At 34.3% G+C, this 21,828-nt stretch overlaps 1 protein-coding gene across 2 annotated transcripts; it reads left to right on the forward strand.

The window, feature by feature from the left end:
- Positions 1-13,291: 13,291 nt before the first annotated feature.
- Positions 13,292-20,720, forward strand: LOC121251424 (UDP-N-acetylglucosamine transporter UGNT1-like). 2 transcript variants are annotated; one of them, XM_041150679.1, is made up of 11 exons: positions 13,292-13,447; positions 13,564-13,753; positions 15,639-15,715; positions 16,067-16,228; positions 16,325-16,458; positions 17,953-18,083; positions 18,176-18,220; positions 18,328-18,425; positions 19,263-19,370; positions 20,016-20,072; positions 20,216-20,720. In XM_041150679.1, exons 2-11 carry the CDS (start codon positions 13,567-13,569, stop codon positions 20,288-20,290), a joined length of 1,074 nt encoding a protein of 357 aa, XP_041006613.1. In that variant the 5' UTR covers positions 13,292-13,447; positions 13,564-13,566; the 3' UTR covers positions 20,291-20,720. The 2 variants fall into 2 exon arrangements, with proteins under 2 accessions (XP_041006613.1, XP_041006612.1); XM_041150678.1 differs by lacking the exon at positions 13,292-13,447 and having other exon boundaries at positions 13,454-13,753.
- Positions 20,721-21,828: the final 1,108 nt, after the last annotated feature.

Below are 21,828 nucleotides of genomic sequence, written 5' to 3' on the forward strand. Positions count from 1 at the left end.
AAAAAATGTGATAGAAAGAAAGCGATACAGAAATAATTAATAAAATATATATTTGATGTATGTACAGTATCTTCAAATTTCGAAAAACTTTTGAAAATCACTGTAAGAATTTAGCTAATCTATTATGAGCATATTTTGCTCTCTAATAGCTAAATACTCAATGGATTTAACTTTTAGCTAATCCAATTAGAGTGCTCTAAGAGCAATCTATCTGGTTCTCTGTAATTTTTCTTGAATTTTAGCTAGAAATAATGCTTTTTATAATTTTATCATAAATTTTACTCATCTTTAAAAAATTTCTACATCTCATTCCTTATCATTTTTATATTCTATTAAAATAATAGTCTTCTATTCTTTCTTTATTAATTTTTTCTCTCACTTGCATTTCCATTCTTAACTATTAACTTTTTTATTTTTTTCTCTTATTTTCAAATATCACATTCTACTAATTTTATAAATATTTATACGATTTATTTTCTCAAGTACAATAATAGTTTTCAAACTATTATCGGTATTAAAAATAATAATTTTTTTAATATGTGTACTTTATAACGCGATGATATTTTTTAATATAATTTTATCTGCATATATAACGGTAATATTTTATTTCCATTTGTCTAACTGTAACATTTTTTGTCCTTTTCTACAAAGGTAATATTTTTTCCCCTTCTCCAACGGTAACACATCTTCTCTATATGATGACGATAACATTTTTTGTTCTTTTTCCAATGGTAACTTTTTTTATCATTTCTCCAACGTTAAACTTTTTTGTCCTTTCTCCAAATGTAACATTTTTTATCTTTTATCTAACGATAATATTTTTTGTTATTTTTCAAACAATAACATTTTTTATCATTTCTCAAACAGTAATATTTTTTGTCTTTTCTCCCCGTAACAAGTATACTTTGTGAAAATGAAAGCATGAAAAATAATTCCCAACAAAGATAATGAATGGATCAAAGTGGTTATCAAATTAAAGACCAAATTGAGCAACAAAATAACAAAGAGTGAGAGCAAACTCACAGCTTACAAAATTAGAACAATAGGGATGCAAAATCACATATCCAAATGGTAAGTATACTTTGTGAAAATGAAAGCATGAAAAATAATTCTCAACAAAGATAATGAATGCGTCAAAGTGGCTATCAAATTAAAGGCCAAACTGAGCAGTAGAATCACAAACACTTAGAGCAAATTCACAGTCTGCAAAATCCGCATCTTCGATACGGATGCAAAATTGCATACACAAATGGCAAACCCTAAACAGATCATGAGAGACCTATAGGGAAAATCAGAGCCCCAACTCTATAGAAGAAAGAGGTTCAAGTTGGTGCTACAAGTTTGAGTAGCAGAACACCCAAATTTATAAATCACAAGCCAAGAGAAGGTGTAAAATCAAACCCAACAAAATCAAGTAAAGCACGACTCAGCATCGATAAATCACAGAGTCATCACAACGTTAAATCACAGATAAAGCACGACATCGATGGATGTAAACAATGAAGCATGCAAGGTGTTTGTTAGGAAGAAGATGAATCAGTGCAAAGCATCCTGTTGAGAGAGAGAGAGAGAGAGAGAGAGAGAGAGAGAGAGTGTGTGTGTGTGCGTGCGTGCGTGGGTCTTATCGGAGACAACGACGGAGGGGCTGCGGATGGGAATGCGAACGATGGTTGTAGCAAGGAGGTTCGAACCAGAGAGGCACTAGTACTGAATGAAACTGAAAGGGAGGATTGAAGATGCACAATAGTTCCGCTGTAGCATCCTCGATAGCAAGCCTTAAAATGGGGAACCGGATGGAGCGTGTATTTAGAGAAAATCCAAAATACAAACCCTATGTTTTAGGGAAAAAACATGTTTTAGGGAACTAGATTGAGAATGTTCTAAGTTGGTGAGATATTTTATTGGTATAAGTCTCAAATAAACAAATTACATATAAATTCTTTGTAAAATAGTAGGTCTTATTAATAAAAAAATAGTTTTTTTACTCATTTTTTTAGGTGGGGTCTCCTTTTTTATAATGATTTGTATGTGACTTGTCTATTTGAGATTTGTATAAATCATTTTTCTTTTCGTTATAGTTAGAATATTTCCCATTAGATAAAGATTGTTATTATAATTAAAAATTCTATTATTGAGCATGTGTATATTTATATAAAATGATTTGATTTAGAAGATAAATTTTAAATTTTATAAACCAAATCATACTATTTAAATGATGTAATAATATATTCTATCCACGCTTGATAATAGAATATCTCAAATTTTACTATTATAATTATCAGCATCTCTGCATAACTTTATTACGCCCTTAACAGTAAACATAATTAAATATTTCATAATCCAATTTAGTTTTACTTAAAAAAAAAAAAAAAAAGGATAATGCCTATAATCATTTTGGGATGAAAAATTTTTTAAAATTGTTTTGAAGTGGCGTTAGAAGGAAGGAGAATTTGAACTATAATGCTACCACCAAAGTAAGAACCATCTTGGAAATAAACAGATGATTATACTAAACTATTTGTCGTGGCCTACTTCATAAGTTTATAGACATATTGATTTCTAAACTAAGGATTGATTTGGATAATTAAATGAGATAAGATGATTTGTAAATAATAATAAAATAATTTGTAAATAGTAGTGAGAATGTTTAAATTAAGATGTTTTACGAAGTTTTGATAAATTCAAGAGAAAAAATTGAATAAAAAATTATAAAATTAAATTATTATTAAAATATAATTTTTTAATATAATTTTTATTTTGAGATTTGAAAAAGTTGAATTGTTTTTTGTATTTTGTTTGAAAGTTTGATAAAGTTGTAATGATTAAGTAATTATTAGATGAAAAAGTTGAATATTTAAAATTGAAAAGTTTTTGTATTTGTGATGTTTGAATACTGAGAAGATATAAGATGAGATGAAATGAAAGACTCTTTCTATCCAAATTAGGCTCAAGCTTTTTTGTTCTATCTAATTTGAAATTTAGCATTGAACAATTTTTTTTTTAATAAAAGAATAATTATTTTAATCCAATTGAAGAAAACACTCAAATTAGATATGAAATCCAGGTAGGAATCCCACTATTTGTTGTACGTTTCAAGCTTGTCGAGCTAGCTCGTCATTCCCCATTCTGCTTAGTATGGGCCACCTTGTAGGATCGAATATCATGAGCATTTCTGTAAGTGTAACAGCCACATTTCCAATATGGGAGTTAACTGGTTTATGAATGGAGTTTATATCCAAAACAATGCTCAGTGTATCCCTCATAGCAATTAACTTATGTCATCGACTTCACTTTCCTTTTCCGCCTCCCTACCATGCATCTCTTAAAATTATCCTCACCCTTGCCATTTTTTGAGGATGCAAGGCCGGCAAGATTTGCTTACATAAATGAGATGAGATAAAAAATTTAATGATAGTAACTAGATAATTTATGAATCGTAGTGAAATAATTTGTGTTAAAATTTTTATGAAATTTAGAAAAGAAGAGAGAAAAAGTTTAATAAAAAATTATAAAGTTAAAAGATAGTTAAAATATAATTTTTTAATATAATTTTTGTTTTGAGATTTAGAAAAATTGAATTTTTTTTTTTTGTATTTTATTTAAAAGTTTAAAAAAATTATAATGATTAGGTAATGATTAGATCAAAAAGTTGAAAATTTGAAACTGAAAAGTATTTATATTTAAATAGTATTTAAATATTGAGCTGAAATGAAATAGAGAAATGCTTTGGGTCCCGAATTTGGAACCCAAAAAGTGTCTTGAATTACTTTTTTTTTTTTTTTTTACTTAGTGATTAATAAAGTGTTTTTTAATGATGTTATGAATTTTTTTTTTATTTTTTAAAAAATATTTATGATGATTAAAAAAATACTTGAAAAAAAATAAAAAAGTGAAATATACTTTTTAGGATACCTATTCGAGACATATTTTTGATAAGTATAGTACTGCTCAATGAAATATAATGAGATAATTTTAAAAATTTATGAAAACAAACCAAACCCAACCAATATGAGTATTGGGCAACGTTAAAAAAAAAGACAACTATTATGAAAAGTTAAAGAACGACAGTGGCACATTTGAGTTTTATACTACAAAATTGCTATTAATGATATTGTTACAACTTTTAATATTATTATTAATAGCAAACATTCTCCTTTCTTTGATTCTATGAGATTATATTTATCATTTGGATAGTGAGATGAGATGAGATGAGATAAGAATTGAAAGTTGAATAAAATATTATTATAGTATAATTTTTTTAATATAATTTTTGTTTCAAAAATTTTAAAAAGTTGAATTGTTCATTATATTTTATTTAAAAATTTGAAAAAGTTGTAATGATTAAATGAAATGAGTTGAGATAGTTTTTGAATCCTAACAAGTTAATCTGAGTTGTTTTGGGGTGTTTTATTGCATCATATAGTCCTAACAAAATAGTTACTTTCCTGATATGGGATGGTTGTCATGAGCTACTGTAAGATGGCTAAGTCCAACCCACCTCCCTATATGTAGTTAGGCTACGTTTGAATGTTGAATTAATCTCAGATGATCTGTGAATAATAGTAAAAAAGTAATGAATAGTAGTAAAAAAGAAGCGAATATTTTATAAATAGTAGTGAATAGTTTATGAATAATAGTGAGATAGACCTTACTAACCAAACATAGTCTAAATCTACCTTGCTAGGGGATGGTTATCGACTCACTTTTATGAATGTCACGGACCACCTCGCATGTGTTTAGTAGTTGTTGTGAATCACATCTTCTCATGGTTGTTAGATACATTTTACAAAAAGAGTGACTCTTACAAGGTGACCAAAACCACCGTATGCAGAGTAGTTATTGCAACCCATCATGGAGTAGCCCTATCAACCTTACCCTCAAAAGGCATCGATCACTTGTCTAAAGGATGGATGTGAGCCATTCCTTTAAGTGTCATGGATCCTACCCCAAGACCTTGAAACGTGGTTTGGGGTCATATTTGATGGGTTATTATAGCAAACTCAAACATGTGTTTATTATTTCTTCCAACCAACCACCCCTTTCTCTTCCCTCGAATTCCTCTCTTTCCCATCCATTTCCAGTCCTTTCTCTTGATTTTTTTTGCACTTCCCCCCTCGTTTTCTTTTATCCTCCATTTCACTTGGTTTTCGTTGTTTCCTTTGCTCGCCCCCCACAATTTTCCTTTGTCTTGGTTTAGATCGGTTCCTGTTGTTTCCTTTGCACGCCCCCCACAATTTTCATTTGTCTTGGTTTAGATCGGTTCTCGTTGTCTCCATGCATATCGATTGGGTAGTCCCAATGTCACAAGGTTTCCATCATCTTATCCACACAGTGAAGCCCTTGGTTTCTCATACTCATCTTCATCCTCTAATTTTCATCCTCCTCCATCCATACTCGATAGTCACCATTCATCCCAATGGAAAGCCAGTATCTGTTGTTTCTCTTTGGGGGTGTGAATTGACATCCAGTAGGACTTCCCAACAATGCAGCACCAAGTAGAGCCATTTCCATTGATTTCCTTCGTCCCTCACTATCACTCCTCTTGTGAGTTTCAAATTAAAGGGTAAAACTCATTATCTAATTTTACTTGCAAGCCACATTTTCTTGAAGTGGCCGTATCCACCATATGAAATGGGTAGCCAAAACCATCGCAAGCCACTGTGAGATGATTAAGGGCCAAATTGGATACTAAGGTGATTTCAAATAATTTGATATAGTTTTGTACATATGGATATACTTTCCATCCAAACACACATAACTTATTTCATCTAAAATAACTTCACTTATTTCATCTTAACTCAACACTATTTATTGACGGGGTTTTTATTATTATTCCATCACTACAAAAACAAACCATCATTAATGAGATCCACTACTTTTGAGTAATGCTAGACACAAACCCCAAATAGACAAGTCTCGTACAAACATCTTATAAAAAAGTGAGTCACACTAATAAAGAATAGGTTTTTTATACTTTTTTAAGGTGAGATCCACTTTTTCATAAAGGCTTGCGTGGAACTTGTACAAATCATTTCTCGACCTGTTACAAAACCCACTAAAATATTTTAACTCACTGCTATTCATAAATAAAACTCGATCATCTAGATATTCTTAACATCCAAATATAACCTAAACCCACTTATCTAAAGATGACTATTGAGTCATTCTTGCGAGGTTGCTCCAAGTTCATCCTTCTCCAAATGACATAGGGATGGGCAACAGGGCGGATCCCCCATCCGCATATGGCGCCCCCATCGAGGGTCGCCGGGGGGGATGGCCTCAACCCCCGTCCTGCCCTGCCCCCGTGTATATATATATATATATATATATATATATATATACCTATATATAATATAATTATATATACTTAAATTATATTATATATAATTTAAATTATAATATAATATAATACTTAAATTATATCCTCTAACTCCTTAACACGACATCGTTTAAATTATATAATTATATATAATTATAGGTTTTAATTATAAACCTTTGTACCTTACCCAGTACCTCGGTGCCGCTCCTTTCATTCGTGATTCCGTCGCACACCATAGCATTGTCGTCGCCGTTGTATGTAGTCGAAGGTAAGTGCCCCGTGCCCGTGGCTCGTTCTTGATTAATTATTATTATTTTTTGAGTTATAGAATATGAATTATGGAGGATGGGATTAAATTGAGGAGTTAGAGGATGAGATTGTGAATTGTGTGCTATGAAAGATTGATTTGTGCATGTGTTTGTATGATTGTAATTTGTAAATTCTTTGATGTGAAATTCTCTAGGGTTTCATATTGAAACCTTAAGCTAATTTAAGGTTCCAATCCAAAACCTTAAATTAATTTAGGAGTTTTAATTTAGGGTTTCCTGGTCTGTAATGAGTAATTTGTATCTACATATTACACGTTTCATCATTCATGACTCTTGATTTATATATACTATTCATGCATTGATCTGGTTTTAAGCTTTTACCTTAAATTATCATAACTGTTAATTTATACTTTATATCATCATAAACTATCATTTTCTAACCAGAGTAAGAAGACAAAACAAAATTGTTAATTTATATAAATATTAATTTATATCATAACCGTTAATTTTTACCTTAGATTAGAGTAGAGTTAGTATAAAACTTAATTTATATTTTAGAGAATGATAATGTGACAATGTGGCAAATTGTTGAATGTTTCATATTGTTTAACATGCCTAGCCTATTGGCCTATTATTTCTCTGCCTTCTCACTTCCTTTGCGTGATTTTTATACAATAATTTTTTGCTTAGTAATTTGTAAATTGCATGAATTAAATTGTTATTTAGAAAATTCTTAATTACAATGAAATGCATCTTTATATATTAGATGAGCATTTTTGTACCTACATGAATTTTTTTTATAACAAAATAGATTAGTTTATGACTCTATGTTGATCTTTTTCTGAAAATAAAGAATTAATTAATGAACTTGAGTGATTGTTGCATAGTTTTAATTATTTGAACTTGATGTGATGTTGCTTCATTTTAGATTTTTGTCAATTTTGGGGAATGGAAAATCCGTCAGATTGTAGTGGTAGCTCTCGTACACCTACCCCTACCAATACCCCTATCCATACCCCTACCCCAACACATATCCCTTCGGACCTTTGCCCTGTCGAGCCTGCCCCCTTGCCCCCATAAAGCAAGAAACCTATTTCTATAGTATGGACCCACTGTACTAAATTAGAGGGTGGTGACCCTAATAACCCCTAAGTTAAGTGTAACTATTGTGGTAAAGTGTATGTATGTCAAGACAGTGATCATTACAGTTGATAATGCTTCATCAAACGATGTCTCAATCTATCTTAGAGAGGCAAATAAGACAATCATGAGTGGTGAGTATTTGCATGTGAGATGTGATGCACATATTCTAAATTTAATTGTGACTGATGGTTTGAAAGATCTTGATGACTCGATTGCCCGAGTCAGAACTGCTGTGAGATTTGTGAGATCTTCTCTTACTAGATTGGATAAACTCAAGGTTGTTGTGAGGTCTGCAGGCAAAACATCCAAGAAGGACTTCTTTATTGATGTTTTTACCAGCTGGAACTCAACTTTCTTGATGTTGGAGGTAGCCCAAGAATATCAGTTGGTCTTTACATTATTAGGTGATGAAGACATTCAATATGTCATATATTTTGATAAGCATGGGGGATTGGGGAAGCCTATTGATGATGATTGGGGGGTGGTTGTTACTTTTGTAGATTTTTTTAGGCTTTTCTATAAGGTCGCAACGAAACTATCTGATACTTTGTACCCTACATCACTCATTTTTGTCAACAAATATGTAAGGTAAGAGAATAATTGGATGAAATGTGCGTGAGTAACCATATTAGGATGCGAGAGATGACATTGATGATGAGGGTGAAGTATGACAAGTATTTGGGAGATTTCAGTAGGTTTAATTTTTTGTTATATGTAGCTGTTATTCTTGACTCCAAATTTAAGATTGATGGCATGGTATACGGATTGAGAATTACGCACAGGAATGCATGGGCAGAGCTTATTGAGGAAAGAGTTAAGGAAACCCTTGTTAGATTGTTTGATGAGTTTACCGTCTTCAAGGGTAGTAATATTCCGACAACTACACCTACCACCCCACCTTCTCCAGAAGCCAGGGTTAAGAAAAAGTGTAGGCTGGATTGGGGTGAGAGGTTGAAGCACAACCCCATAGTCCGTCATTCTACAGAGGCTTAGTTGGCGGTAGACAGATACTTGACAACAGACCTTCAACCATTTGCACGAGACTTTGATATATTAGCTTGGTGGAAGAGTCATGCCATGAAGTATTCTGTCCTTGGAGAGATAGCTCGCAATATTTTGGCCATCCTTATTAACACTGTAGTCTCATATTCGGCCTTTAACACCGGAGAGCGCATATTATGTAAGGAAATAATACTACTTTTGATTTTAAAAATTCTAAACTCAAATTCATTTGCTATACATGATCAGTTTATATACAAGGAAACAAAATATGCTAGTAAGGTAAGTTACAACGTATGATACTATAAGATTTATAGGAAAAAATCAAAATTGTTCCTAAAATCAAGCTTACACAAAATCTACCAAATATTCATTGTTTCCACTGAGTTCGAGTTGGCAGAGAGATATTTGCAATATCTTCTTTAATACGCCCCCACAAGAATGGGCTACCATCAATGAGTCCGATCTTGTTTCTGAGATGATCTGTATGTTGACACGAGAGAGGTTTGGTCAGTAAATCTGCAAGTTGATCATTGGTATGAACATGACGAACATGAAGGGAATTTTTCTGAACCAAGTCTCGAACAATGTGAAGATCTATTTGAATGTGCTTCATTCTTGAGTGCTGAACATGATTAAAACTAAGATGTGTTGTACCAAGATTGTCACACAACATCAGTGAAGGTTTTGGTAGAGAAACCTCAAGAATGAAGCTTGGTGGCTGTTTCATGTATACCTTCTTTGTAAGATGACCATGAAGAAATCCATTGTTTACATCGAGCTATCTGAGTGACCAACCATGCATCATAGCAAGAGATAAAACTGGACAAATTGTAACTGATTTGACTACAGGACTGAAAGTCTCTTTGTAGTCAAGACCATGTCTTTGATTAAGACCTTTCACCACTAGTCTTGCTTTAAACCTATCAATTGAGCCATCAGCAAGTCTCTCGATTCGAAAGACCCACTTGCATCCAATAATGTTACACCCTTTTGGAGGTAGGACTAGTTGCCATGTATCATGGTGCATAAGAGCAATTAGCTCGGAAGACATGGCATCACGCCATCGAGAATCAGAAAGGGTCTCCTTTACACTGGTGGGTTCCAAGGAAGAGGGTATTGGATGCTTTGTGACCATAAAAGATGTTTTTTTGGTCTATAAATATTATTCATTGAACGAGTGACCATAATGTGCGTGCGCAATGCATGTTGTTGAGGGATCATAGGTTCACTAATTTCTGATGTGTTTGATGGTGAAATTTTATGCGAAATTGAGGAATAGGGGACAAAGACACATACCTGAGGACGGATTGCCAGAAGAGAGGACTCCATCAAAGACAACGGAGGATGATCAATACCCAAACATAGAGAATCATCAGTTGGCAGCGGTGAAGAGGGGGTTTTCGATAGAGAAAGCAGCATAATATATTCCTTTTCAATAGAGGAGAAAAGGGATTTTGAGATATCTGGAAGCGTAAATTTCAGGTCAGACAAAGGAAAAGTTCCTTCATCAAATAGGACATGTCTCGATTGATAGAGACGATGTGTGTTGGGCTCAATGCACATATATGCACAAAAGATAACGAGCCAACATGAGATACATGCAAACCTGATCTATCACCAATTACCACCTCATTAGTACCATCATATTCAGAATGAATTAAAAGATTTGAAAGACCAGTGGCCATGTGATGGGACGCAGCTAAGTCAACAAGTCATTTTTGATCTCTGCCTTTTGAAGAAGTTGCACAATTGGCAGTGAGGTCATTTGAAACAATTTTGGGGCAGTTTTTGGCCGTATGGCCCATTTGATCACACAATTGACATTTGGGCTTGAACTTTCGAAAACCTGATTCTGAAGGCCATCTTTTTTATTGTCACGGCCCCTGTTGTGGGAAGATGAATGGTGCTGAGTAGCAGTGCCATTGTTGCCGATAAATGCCCCTTTTCGATGGCTATAGTTCGCGGTGGCAATCAAGTGTTGTGTAGATTGGGTGCCGCCGAAGGTAATTTTCATGACCAACCAAAAGGTCATTAAGTTCTTCAAACTTAAGTGCAGTATCTTGAACACGAATGGGCGCGACGATGTCCCTAAATTCGGGACCCAAACCATTTAAGATGTAAAGGGTTAGATCATCATCCGAAACAAGATGATCAATAATTGCAAAGTTCATCTGCAATTATCTTGACTGCTTGGAGGAATTTGGTGACATAACAGCTGCCACGAGTGCTCACTGTGAGGTCCTCCTTGAGTTGCATTGCACGTGTTCGAGATTTTCCCGCATAGAGACGGGTAAGAGCTGTCCAAGCCTCATGAGATGTTTTGCAAGAGGCAAGGAGAGGAGTAATGGCTCTGGAAGTGGAAGCAATAATGGCATGAAGGATTAATTTATCTTGGTGAATCCAGTGGGAATTCCCTGCTTTGGAGATAGCAGAATTGGCTTCATCAATGGCAAGACATGGATGTTTGCCATTTACAAAATCAATGAGATCATAACCAATTAACAGTGTTTCAAATTGGGCTCTCAATTGAGGAAAGGTAACGAGAGTGATTTTTCATTGATGGTGATGGTAGCGTTAATGGTGATAATTGGATTATTAGAGGATGAGGAAGAAGAGGACCCAAAAATAACAGCCATTTCTGAGAATGAAGGAACTAAATCTCATTGGAGACCGGCTCTATTGATACCATGTAAAGAAATAACACTGCTTTTGATTTTAAAAATTCTGAACTCAAATTCATTTGCTATACATGATCAGTTTATATACAAGGAAACTAAGTATGTTAAGTAAGGTAAGTTACAACGTATGATACTATAAGATTTACAAGAAAAAATAAAAATTGTTCAAGCTTGCACAAAATCTGCCAAATATTCATTGTTTCCGTTGAGTCTGAGTTGGCAGAAAGATATTTGCAGTATCTTCCTTAATATATTGGATCCATTCTGGAGTTTATTATCTGCTACCACTGTAGATGCATTAATTTGCATGCAGAATTGGATCAACGAGACCTCAATTCATATTCCAGATGTTCTTGACTTTCAAGAAGCTGAGGAGGAGGAGGGTGGTGATCAGCCTGGATCTGGACCATCTGGTAATTGTGAATTTCATTTTATTATTTTAATTTATTTATATTCATTTAATCGGTATTAGTTTCAAATTTAATTGTTATAGCGATACATGAGACGGCGTCTACGACTAGCTCTGCTGCAGTATGACTTCGTGTGTATTGGACCCACCATTGCCATCCGTCATTGGTTTGCACAATTTGTCCATTAATTGTTTTTTGTATTTATATTTTATATAATTTTTTGTATATAATTATTTTGCTTGTATTTATTTTAACTTTTATAATCTCAATGTCATATGCCAAATCTTAATCCTAACTTCCTAAAGACCCAATGATTACTCTCATCTTGGTTAGTACTTTTAATATTTGTAATTTTTACATTTCTAATATATGTTTTTATTTTTTAATTTTTGTTTCATGTTTATGAATCTAATTTGTTTTCCTTTTAAATTATTAATGTTTTAGATTTTATGATCTTAGTACAATTTGTAATATTTTTAGATGAATTTATAATTTTGTAGTAGTTTTCTCTTAATTATCATTGTAACATACTAATACCTTAGTTATAATTATTAGTTAATAGTTACAACTTAATAGTATATAATTAATGATTTCTATTATTGTAAATTTTATTTTTATTATTAAATTTTGTATTTTTAATTTTTTTTTACTTAAATTCTGAACTCAAAATAGTTCAAAAACAGGCAGGATAGACGACTGGAGTGTCCGCCCCCAGACCCTAGTATCCAGATGGGGTGCCCCGCCCCCACACATCGAAAATGGGTGCCGGAATGGAAAATCCCACCCCTGCACGTGCGGGTGCGAGGGGCTACCCTGCCTCTACGGGGCAGGTAGCACACCTAAAATGACGTGGAGATTTTATACGCATGTCGTTTTTCGTTGGTTGTTATGTTGCATAAACGTCAAGGACGATGCAATTAATTAATGTTAAAAATCCCATGCATTGACTTGCCACTTGACCAAGTCAGTTTTCGAATTGTAACGTAAGAATTCCTCATTAACTCAAAAATCATTTTGTAATTAACTCAAAAAATGTAAAAATAATAACAATAATTAAAAAATGTAAAAATTAATAATAAATAACTCAGATATACCACGCTACAACTCTATGTTCCCAAGAATCCCAACTTAAACTCGACTTTATTCATAAAATAATATATATTTTTTTTAAAATCCTTATTAATAATATTCTTATTTTCTTGAAAGGGAATAATATTCTATTTTTTAGAAGCCTAGCTAAGCATCTTAATTATTTTCCATGAGCTGCCCTGTACATACTCAAAAAGTTCTATCTTTCTCTAGTTTTTTAATAAAATATTTAATTTAATTTTCTTTATATATAAATCGATAATCAATTCGAGAAATAAATAGATAAATCTCCTTATTTATTGACCATAATTCAAATGGATCTCTTTTGTCGTATAAATAATTAATTCTCAGACGTTGCAAAAACGTTATTATGGGAAAAAATTGATTGTCGAGGGAAGCTTAGCGAAGCATCTTTAATTGTCTTCCTTGAGAGGCTCTGTGAAGGATCGTAGTGGAGATTCTTGCACCTTTTATCTCGTGTGAGTGAGTGGGTGGGATTCGTACATATGTGCAAGAGACAATGTGCTTTGCATATATGTAAGGGAGAAAAACATATCCCCAATCAAGTCGCAGTCTTTTGACTCCAGAGGAATATTTTCTCGGACATCTCTTTCTTCTTTGTGTCAATCATTTTATCTGGTTTGGGAATTCAGAGAATGATGGATGCTAAGTATTCAGAGGTACCCAGACAGAGAGACTTACCTGGTGCTTTGGCCATGGCTACAGTGAAGAATCAGAAACTGCCGGTGTCTGATCACTCAAAGGGTGAAGAAAGCCGCAGTAAAGGCTCGGCCATGACCAGAAAAGGAGCCTATGCTGCCATCTCTTACATGGCCTCTGCAGGTTCCTTTTTTCCCTTTGTCATTTTCGCCACTACTCACAGTCCACTTCGTTTTCATTTATCCTTTCTGCATTATTTGTTTGTGACTTTTTCTTTTTTTTTTGGTATATATATTTTCATTGTCGGTCAGCAATATTTTTTTTGGCTACGCTCTGCTTGGTTGGTGAGAAAATGATGTAGAAGTTAGTTCTAATGACGTCAAGATTTGTTTTTGGACGTATAGTGGTTTGGTTAATCAAAATTATTTGACCCAAATACAAGGCTGTGTTTGTTTTGGCTTTAAGCTCTTGGTATGTTTGGTTGGGCGGAAAATTGAGGTTATAGAGCATGTTAGGTTCGTCGTCAGGAAAATCAACCCTCTTCGAATACCTTTCTCTCAAGAGCCGTAAGCCATTTTCCGGGCCACCTTATAGCCCCTGTCCCCGCGTAACTCTCACGACCATGCTTGTTCACTCTTGCAGAGTAATTAAATTTCATCCGCTCCCTTAGCTTCCAATGTAACCTCTCCTCTCAATGCTATCGCTTCTCCTAGACGACCAATTGCCGCCCGTCGTCCCTCTGTCTCGTCGCAACGACGCATTTGCTGGCTCCTCGTGGAGGTTTGGGACTTGATAGTGGCTGACGGGATTAGGACAGTTTCCAACAGTTTTTCGGTGGTTGAAGAACCTGACAATGGGCGGCACTACCGTTTTGGATAGTGGTGATCAAATAAATAAGTGACATACAAACCAAATACCCAACAATATTTTTGGATACTTTTTCTTTAATTTGGTCTCAACCAGACAATGGAAACCAATTTTGAATAGTTAACTCAGTTTATATTGAGACAGATGCAGCCTAAAGAAGGTGAAAACGCTTTGAAGAAATGAATATCAGTTCCTTTCCTTAAATTTGAGAAGCGGAAATTAACTTATGAAATATCTCAGGTTGAAATTTGGTTAACTGATTCAGCAAACACTATGGCATAAAAAAAAGTCACTATTATTGAGGTAGTCTTGGAATACAGACTAGTGGTACTAACGTTGTATTACAATATGCTATGTCATTAAAAATTAGAACTCACATAAGCAATTTAATGGCATGACGTTTTGTGATAGGATGAGACTATCACATCATCTATGCTCCAAAAGTACCTAATAATTTTACATTATTGAGTTGGTTATATTTCCTCACAAAGAGGTTGAAAGGGAAAAATGAAGGGCTTAATAGAAATTATCTGATCTACGAAAGTCACAGAGATAGTTAGCCCTGAAAAGTAAAGTAATATCTACTAGATTTATTTACGCTTTGAGGGTAACAAATTAAGAAGGATTGGAGGAGCAACAATACAGTGTTTGGATGGTTACATTGAGAATTAGTAATTGATTCCCATTCCTTCAATTTCTTTGCCCTTTTGCTTTTCTTTATGGGTTCCAATTTGATTTCTACGTGGCCATATGTAAGTGTGTCTTGGTCTAGATGTGTATAAGTCAGCATATGAACTGTAGATTATTCTGTCTGTGAGTAGTGGGATGCTATAAGGATAGAAAAGAAGGGATTTTTATATTTGGTTGTTAATCATGCATGGGTGTCTCTCTTGTATATGTCCTGTGTACATAGGCTATGCCAATTGCTTTAGTGAAAAAAATTCTTGATTACTTTTAAAAGATTTTTTAATCTAATTACAGCGAAGCTCATTTTATCTGTTTAAACTTGGCTATCACCTATGGTGTTTCCACTATTGCTTTTTAAGTAACTTCAGTCTCACAGTGAGAGAAGGAAGACTTTGGTCTGAATACTTGTGCCAGGTTTTGGCTACTGACTTTACCATGTACCGGTTAATAGGTTTTCCGTTTGTAGCCATATTCTGTGAAAATGAAAATGATAATGCTGTCCTCCATCCTGCAGTTCTCTTGATAATGTTCAATAAAGCAGCCCTTTCTTCTTACAATTTCCCGCGTGCAAATGTCATCACACTTTTTCAGGTAGTTCATCTGCTAATATCGTCTTATTGACCATGCTTTATATCCTTGAGTTGTAACTATTAAGTTGCTTGTGCTAATAATATTCTATGAACTTAACACTTATTTTAAATTATGATTTCAATTCAATTCAAATTTGATGATCCTTTTCATTTTTTTAAACTAAAAAATTTAAACATGTGTCCCATGTGCCACATAAATGTTGATGATTTTAATTCATTCTGGCCTGACAACAGCGATGCTTGCTGAGTAACTGTTTTATGCAATTTTCCTCTTTTTTTTTTTCTTGTTTTTGTTTTTTGTTTTTTTTCACTAGACTAATTGGAGCTTTTTTTTATCTCATGGTTGTTTTAGACGCTATGTTCATGTTCAATTCTCTACGCAATGAAATGCTGGAAGATCATTTCTTTTTCAATGGATGAATCACAAAGCATTACATACAACCCAGCAACCCTTGTACCATTTAAGACATTGGCTCAAACTTTCCCTCTTGCAATATCATATTTGCTTTACATGGTATGTATATGATGATATACGATAGTTCACATTTTTCCCCTGGTATAAACCATAATCTTCTAAAGAATGCCGACTGCCTATCTTCTTTTGGTAAAGCTGGTCTCAATGGAATCTGTACGGAGCATAAATGTTCCCATGTACACCACCCTCAGGCGAACCACCGTGGCTTTTACGATGACTATGGAGTATCTCTTGACTGGGCAGAAGCATTCCCCTTCTGTTGTTGCCTGGTATGCAACCTTTGGTATTCGTAGTTTTTCACAATGATCATGTCATCAATGTTATTGGAAGCCAGAAAGTGGTTAATTGAGTGCTGTTTCAAGATTAATGCATGACTGTATGCATGAGTGTGCATGCAAGCTAAGTATCAAAGAGAAAAGGGTTCAAGTAGTATTTTAATATTTTGACTTTTTTTAATAATGAGACTACCTATCAAATAAATGAATGTCTCAAATCTATTCAACGTATTAGGAAAAATAACTTTTTTGTAGGCTTAATCTAACTAATTCAAGCTAACAAGATTTTAATCTCTGTAAATTCTCATTTCAAATATTGTGAGTCATCCTAAAGTTCTCTAAGTTATACATAGATTATAGCACTGATATCTATTAAGAGATAATGTTAAATAATGTCATAATCAGTTCTAGACTCTTGATCATCTTTAAAAAACTATAAAGATGAGACAGTGATTGGGAATGAGTATTTAGATGTTATTAAAGGTAAAGAAGCTTCTTCTATTTCTTAATCGGAAGAATGTCTTTAGAAACAATGAGTAAAATAAGGACAATGAAACAGATAAGTTGCAATAATACAATGGGAAAGGATGGGAGAAGATGATAAATGGAGGTATTTTGTTTAAGATTATGGTTCAATTTAGGGAAAAACAAGGGAACATTGATTAGAAGGTTCACCATACACGGGACAGATGATTGCAATTGCGAAGAGGGTATTTTTTTAAGGTGTTTTCAAAGAACCAGAAAGGCCAAAGACTTTGGTTGAATAATGTGAGCATTGAGCTAAGATTTTGAGTTTAGGCATCAATCTTTGGCTGGCCTTTGGCCTGAGCTGCAAGAGGCAGAAACTCATTTTGAAGGTTAAGCCTAACCTCAGTAGTCTTGGCTCTCCCGACAGTGAGTGTGGAGTTGAAATCAGTCCGTTATCTTTTTCCATATTTGCATTAGCCATCAATTAGAGTTCTTGATTTGGCTATGATACCATTGACCAAAGGTGGATCTGGTGCTGGATAAGAATGTAGGAATCCACTGAACTTTTTTTAGTAGTAGTTCTTTTACATGCATAGACGCATAATATCATTAATATTAGATTTCTGGATTTCTTCAGTTACCTTGTAAGTATATTTGATTTATGTTGGATGTTAAATTTATTTTATGTGGAGCACATTTGACTAATTTTTGGGATTATGATCATAATTGCTGGGCTTGTTCTTTAGGTATTTCATTCGTTTTTCTTTTCTTAATCTGCTTTTTAACTTTATTTTTTTGTTAAATGTGCTTTTATATTGTGTCAATCTTGGAAAATGTTTTTGGTAAGTAAAAGGAATTAATTCTACGAAAATAGACATAAGTCACACTTGCTTATAAGTGACAGCCATATGAAAAAAAATTGCAAAATACAAATTCTAATCATTTTAATATGTATGATAAGAAAACTATGTAATTCATCTTGCACATTTTTTAATTGAATAATTCCATGTATTTCATCAGTGTGGGGATAATTATACTTGGTGCATTTGTTGCTGGAGCTCGGGATTTGTCATTTGATGTCTATGCCTATGCTGTTGTTTTCATGGCAAACATCTGTACAGCAATATATCTAGCTTTGATAGCTCGTATTGGTAATGTACTCATTCTTATATCTTCTTATGTCTCCGGTATTGTGCGGTTAAGAATTCCTTTTCATTAGTTCAGTGTATCCTCGATCTTTCAGGTAAGTCCAGTGGCCTGAATACCTTTGGTCTTATGTGGTGCAATGGTAAGATAAGGGTTCTAACAAACTTTCATGACCTTTAGTTCATTTGTTGTGAAAGAAATTATTTGGACTCGCCCGTGCTCAGTATGAAAATCTAGCTATTTCTGTAGGAATCATATGTGGACCAATCTTGCTGTTCTTGACATCAATCAGAGGAGACCTAGAAGTGGCACTAAACTTCCCTCATATATTCTCCCCTGGCTTTCAGGTGCTTGTTTTATCACAGAAAGAATGTTATGCTCAGATGTTTTCAGGTGCATTATCAACAACAATGCATGGTTTTAGTTGCCTCATTCCTGTTTTGTGGTAGTTCTTTGATGCATATGATTTGCTCTTCTTAAGACTACATTCTATTCATTAATTATGTTATTCAGCCGGAAAGTGCTCCTTTTCTTAATCAATCTTTCTCTCAGGTCTTCTGTCCTGCCTAATAATGCTTCCTGTTTAGTTCTTCAGCAACAAAAGTATTGTTATAACACCTACTACTCAAACAACTTACAATCTGAGGATAAAGTGTAGCCATGACAACAGTACCCTAGCCGTTCTAGTTTATCACTAAGCTTGTTTAATTTTACCCCATATTATTGTAAACCTTCCCCCTCCCCCAACCCCCTACAAATCTTGAATAATGTCGGTATTCTCATCTGAATTGATAGTCCAAGTACATAAAAATATAGCTCTTGAAAGATCATGCCCCGACGAGGCCGTCCTTTGGACTGAAATTTTCAGATACAAGAATGTTTTGATACTAATCGCATCCCCTCAAACTTCTTTCTAGGAAAGAACACATCCATATCTCGTGATAAAACATATCTTGGTTCCTCCAAACTTCTCTATCAAGATTATGACTCCGACACACATTGTCATGCTGGTTCCATGAAGACCTAAGTTTTTATCTTTATATATGCTCCGTTTGTGCCTCTCACACTTTAATCAGGTGCCACTGCAGGCTATATTAATCCCATAGCTCTCCAAATGAGGGCTATAGCATTGGTGAATTTTGATTGGCCTAATTTCTAAATTTCTCCATTTGAATGTTTTGCAGGTTGTGATGCTTCTTTCCTGCATTATGGCTTTCTTAATAAACTATTGTGTATTTTTGAACACCACTCTCAATTCAGCACTCACTCAGACAATTTGTGGTAATTTGAAGGTATTCAATATCTATTTCCAACTTCTTGATACCCTGCAAAGAAGCAGACATGAATCTGTTTTAATATTGATGTACCTGCGTTAATATATATTATCATTCTTCTCATGAAAATTGGTGCATTGCTACTGAGTTTGAACTGCAAAGTCAGTGGCTTCCATGTGATTGTTTCATCTTATATATGAAGTCAACTGCCACAGGCTCGGTGAGCCCGACTTTGTCAGTTGGACCATCTGAACCAACAAAAGTTTTTAAACAAGTGAAATATATCTATCAAATACTAGATCATGCATTTCTTTAGATCCCTATTTTGGTTACCAGAAGTCTCAATAGCCACATCGAAGCCAAGTCACCAGCATTTTGGTAGACATGCTGATCTTGTGGCTATTGGTTCAATTTGTTTCTTAAAAGCCAACTTGACTTGGTGAAATTGGTAGCCTCATTATGTTCACTTAGTTGAATAAGGCATTAGTATATGGCTGCAAACATAATTTCTGGTTTTGTGCACTACCTTTATGGTCCTTAGTGAGTATAGTCCTTGGCCTAGCCTGCCAACTTCTGGTTTTGTTCCATATATATTTTGCAACTTTGTACCCTTTCCACAGCTATTCTCAATAAATGCTTCCTTCACACCCAATTCTGTTATAGGATCTTATTACTATTGGGCTTGGCTGGCTACTATTTGGCGGGCTTCCGTTTGATTTGGTGAGCATAAACTTCTACTTTTTTTTTTTTTGATAAGTACGTGAGCATAAACCTCTAATAAACCTTATTTTTATGCGATGCTCTCATCATTGCCATTTTCAATCTTATTTTCTCATGTGAGCTTCTGTCATGTTCTCTTCCAGTTTAATGTTATTGGCCAATCCCTTGGTTTTCTTGGATCCTGTTTATATGCCTATAATAAACTCAAAGGAGAGTAAGTATATGAAGCTGCTGCATGAAAGTTTTCCTTTTACCGGAGGTAACTAGCTCAAATGGCTCAGTGTTGCTGCTTCTGTCAGCTGTCAAATTTTGCTCTGAGGATTACAGGTTCTTAGGAAGCATGTGAAAACATATAGAAATTTCCTTCGCAATATAGGATGTTCTTGTTTCAAACTACAAGGCAGGGCCTTTTATAGTCCCACTCCCATTGCAGGCGATTTGCAGATTAGAATGAAATGCGAATTCAATTTTCTTTCCTATTTACATTAATTAAAACTCAGAGCAAACATTAAAACTTCAGGTTCTAGTCAAATTGAGAGATCAGATTATAGATGACAAATCTTGGCATCTTCTGTAGTTCTTTTTAATATTCAGTGATCTTGCTGTCTTTTGTAATCAATCGTTCAGCCCAGTGTATGACTTTTTCTCTTTCTTTTAGTCTACTTTGTGAACCCGTGATCCCACGCATCCACGCACGCATCCATGTTTAGAATTCAATTTACACTGGCTCCCTGGAAAATGTTAACCTGCAGCACTATGCTGCGACGCCTTTGGTGGGTTCCTCCGGTGATATTCTGTGACAGATACTCTTGTTTCATATTTCATATGTTAGATTCCTCCCTCCCCAACGAGGGTTATACAAAGAAATTGCATTATAAAATACATTTATCGCCTAGGTCGGATTCGTTGGAAGTTTTTTTTTTTTTTTTGGGGGGGGGGGGGGGGGGGTGGACATTGTTAACTTCTCTACATTGGTGAGATGAAGTTGAAAAATCTTGTCTCTTGTTTGTTCCTTTCAATTCTTATTGTGGAATGCTATGACAGTGCAGATATTTTATACATATTTCACACTTGGGATTGCCTTTCATCCTTTGGCTGGAAACGTTTTGGCTGAAAACAAAATTTGAAGATTGTGGGATATAAATGATTTTAGACGAGATGTGATCTTTATGAGCATGAGACGTGATTATGGTCATGGTAATGATAATATGCCACTATTTGATTGGGAAAAATAAAGGATCAGAATTCAGAAGTCCTGAATGCATTTTACATATGAATGAATATGCATGATTAGGCTGTTCTTTTGCATTACAGCTTCGACCAAGAATATATTCAGCTTAATTGTGTTGTCGGTTTTCCTTTCATCCAAAAGCGATGGCAATGGAATTGGTTTTTTTTTTTTTTCAAGAGCCATTGCGGCATAGTAAGCATTGCATGCCTGAACCTCCAGCTAGACATCATGATATTTTTCTGCACTGAGAAGTAAGTCATGTACAAGAAATTAATCTTTATATTAAAGTCAGATGCATGCAGGGTCGGTTCAGGTGAGTTTTATGTCCCAAAAATCGGTGAACTTATGTCCATATTTTGCCTTGTGGGTTATGCTTTGGTCTGGCATCATTGTTTCAATCTTTCAGAAAGTATGAAAAAGATTCTTCCTTTCATGACTTAATGCTGAGAAAATTTATTTGGGAGGTTCGAGGAGGCAAGCGATAAGCATCTTGCATGTGTGAACAGAGAAGTATCATGTATACGG

Source organism: Juglans microcarpa x Juglans regia, chromosome 2S, assembly GCF_004785595.1.
Source record: "Juglans microcarpa x Juglans regia isolate MS1-56 chromosome 2S, Jm3101_v1.0, whole genome shotgun sequence".
Taxonomy (NCBI): domain Eukaryota; kingdom Viridiplantae; phylum Streptophyta; class Magnoliopsida; order Fagales; family Juglandaceae; genus Juglans; species Juglans microcarpa x Juglans regia.

Bases quoted from the DNA above. Each gene is read 5' to 3' on its own strand.
- LOC121251424 (XM_041150679.1), top strand. From the start codon at position 13,567: ATGATGGATGCTAAGTATTCAGAGGTACCCAGACAGAGAGACTTACCT. The intron at 18,084-18,175 runs GTAATGTACTCA...TCGATCTTTCAG, and splicing joins AGCTTTGATAGCTCGTATTG to GTAAGTCCAGTGGCCTGAAT. The intron at 18,426-19,262 runs GTGCTTGTTTTA...AATGTTTTGCAG, and splicing joins TATTCTCCCCTGGCTTTCAG to GTTGTGATGCTTCTTTCCTG.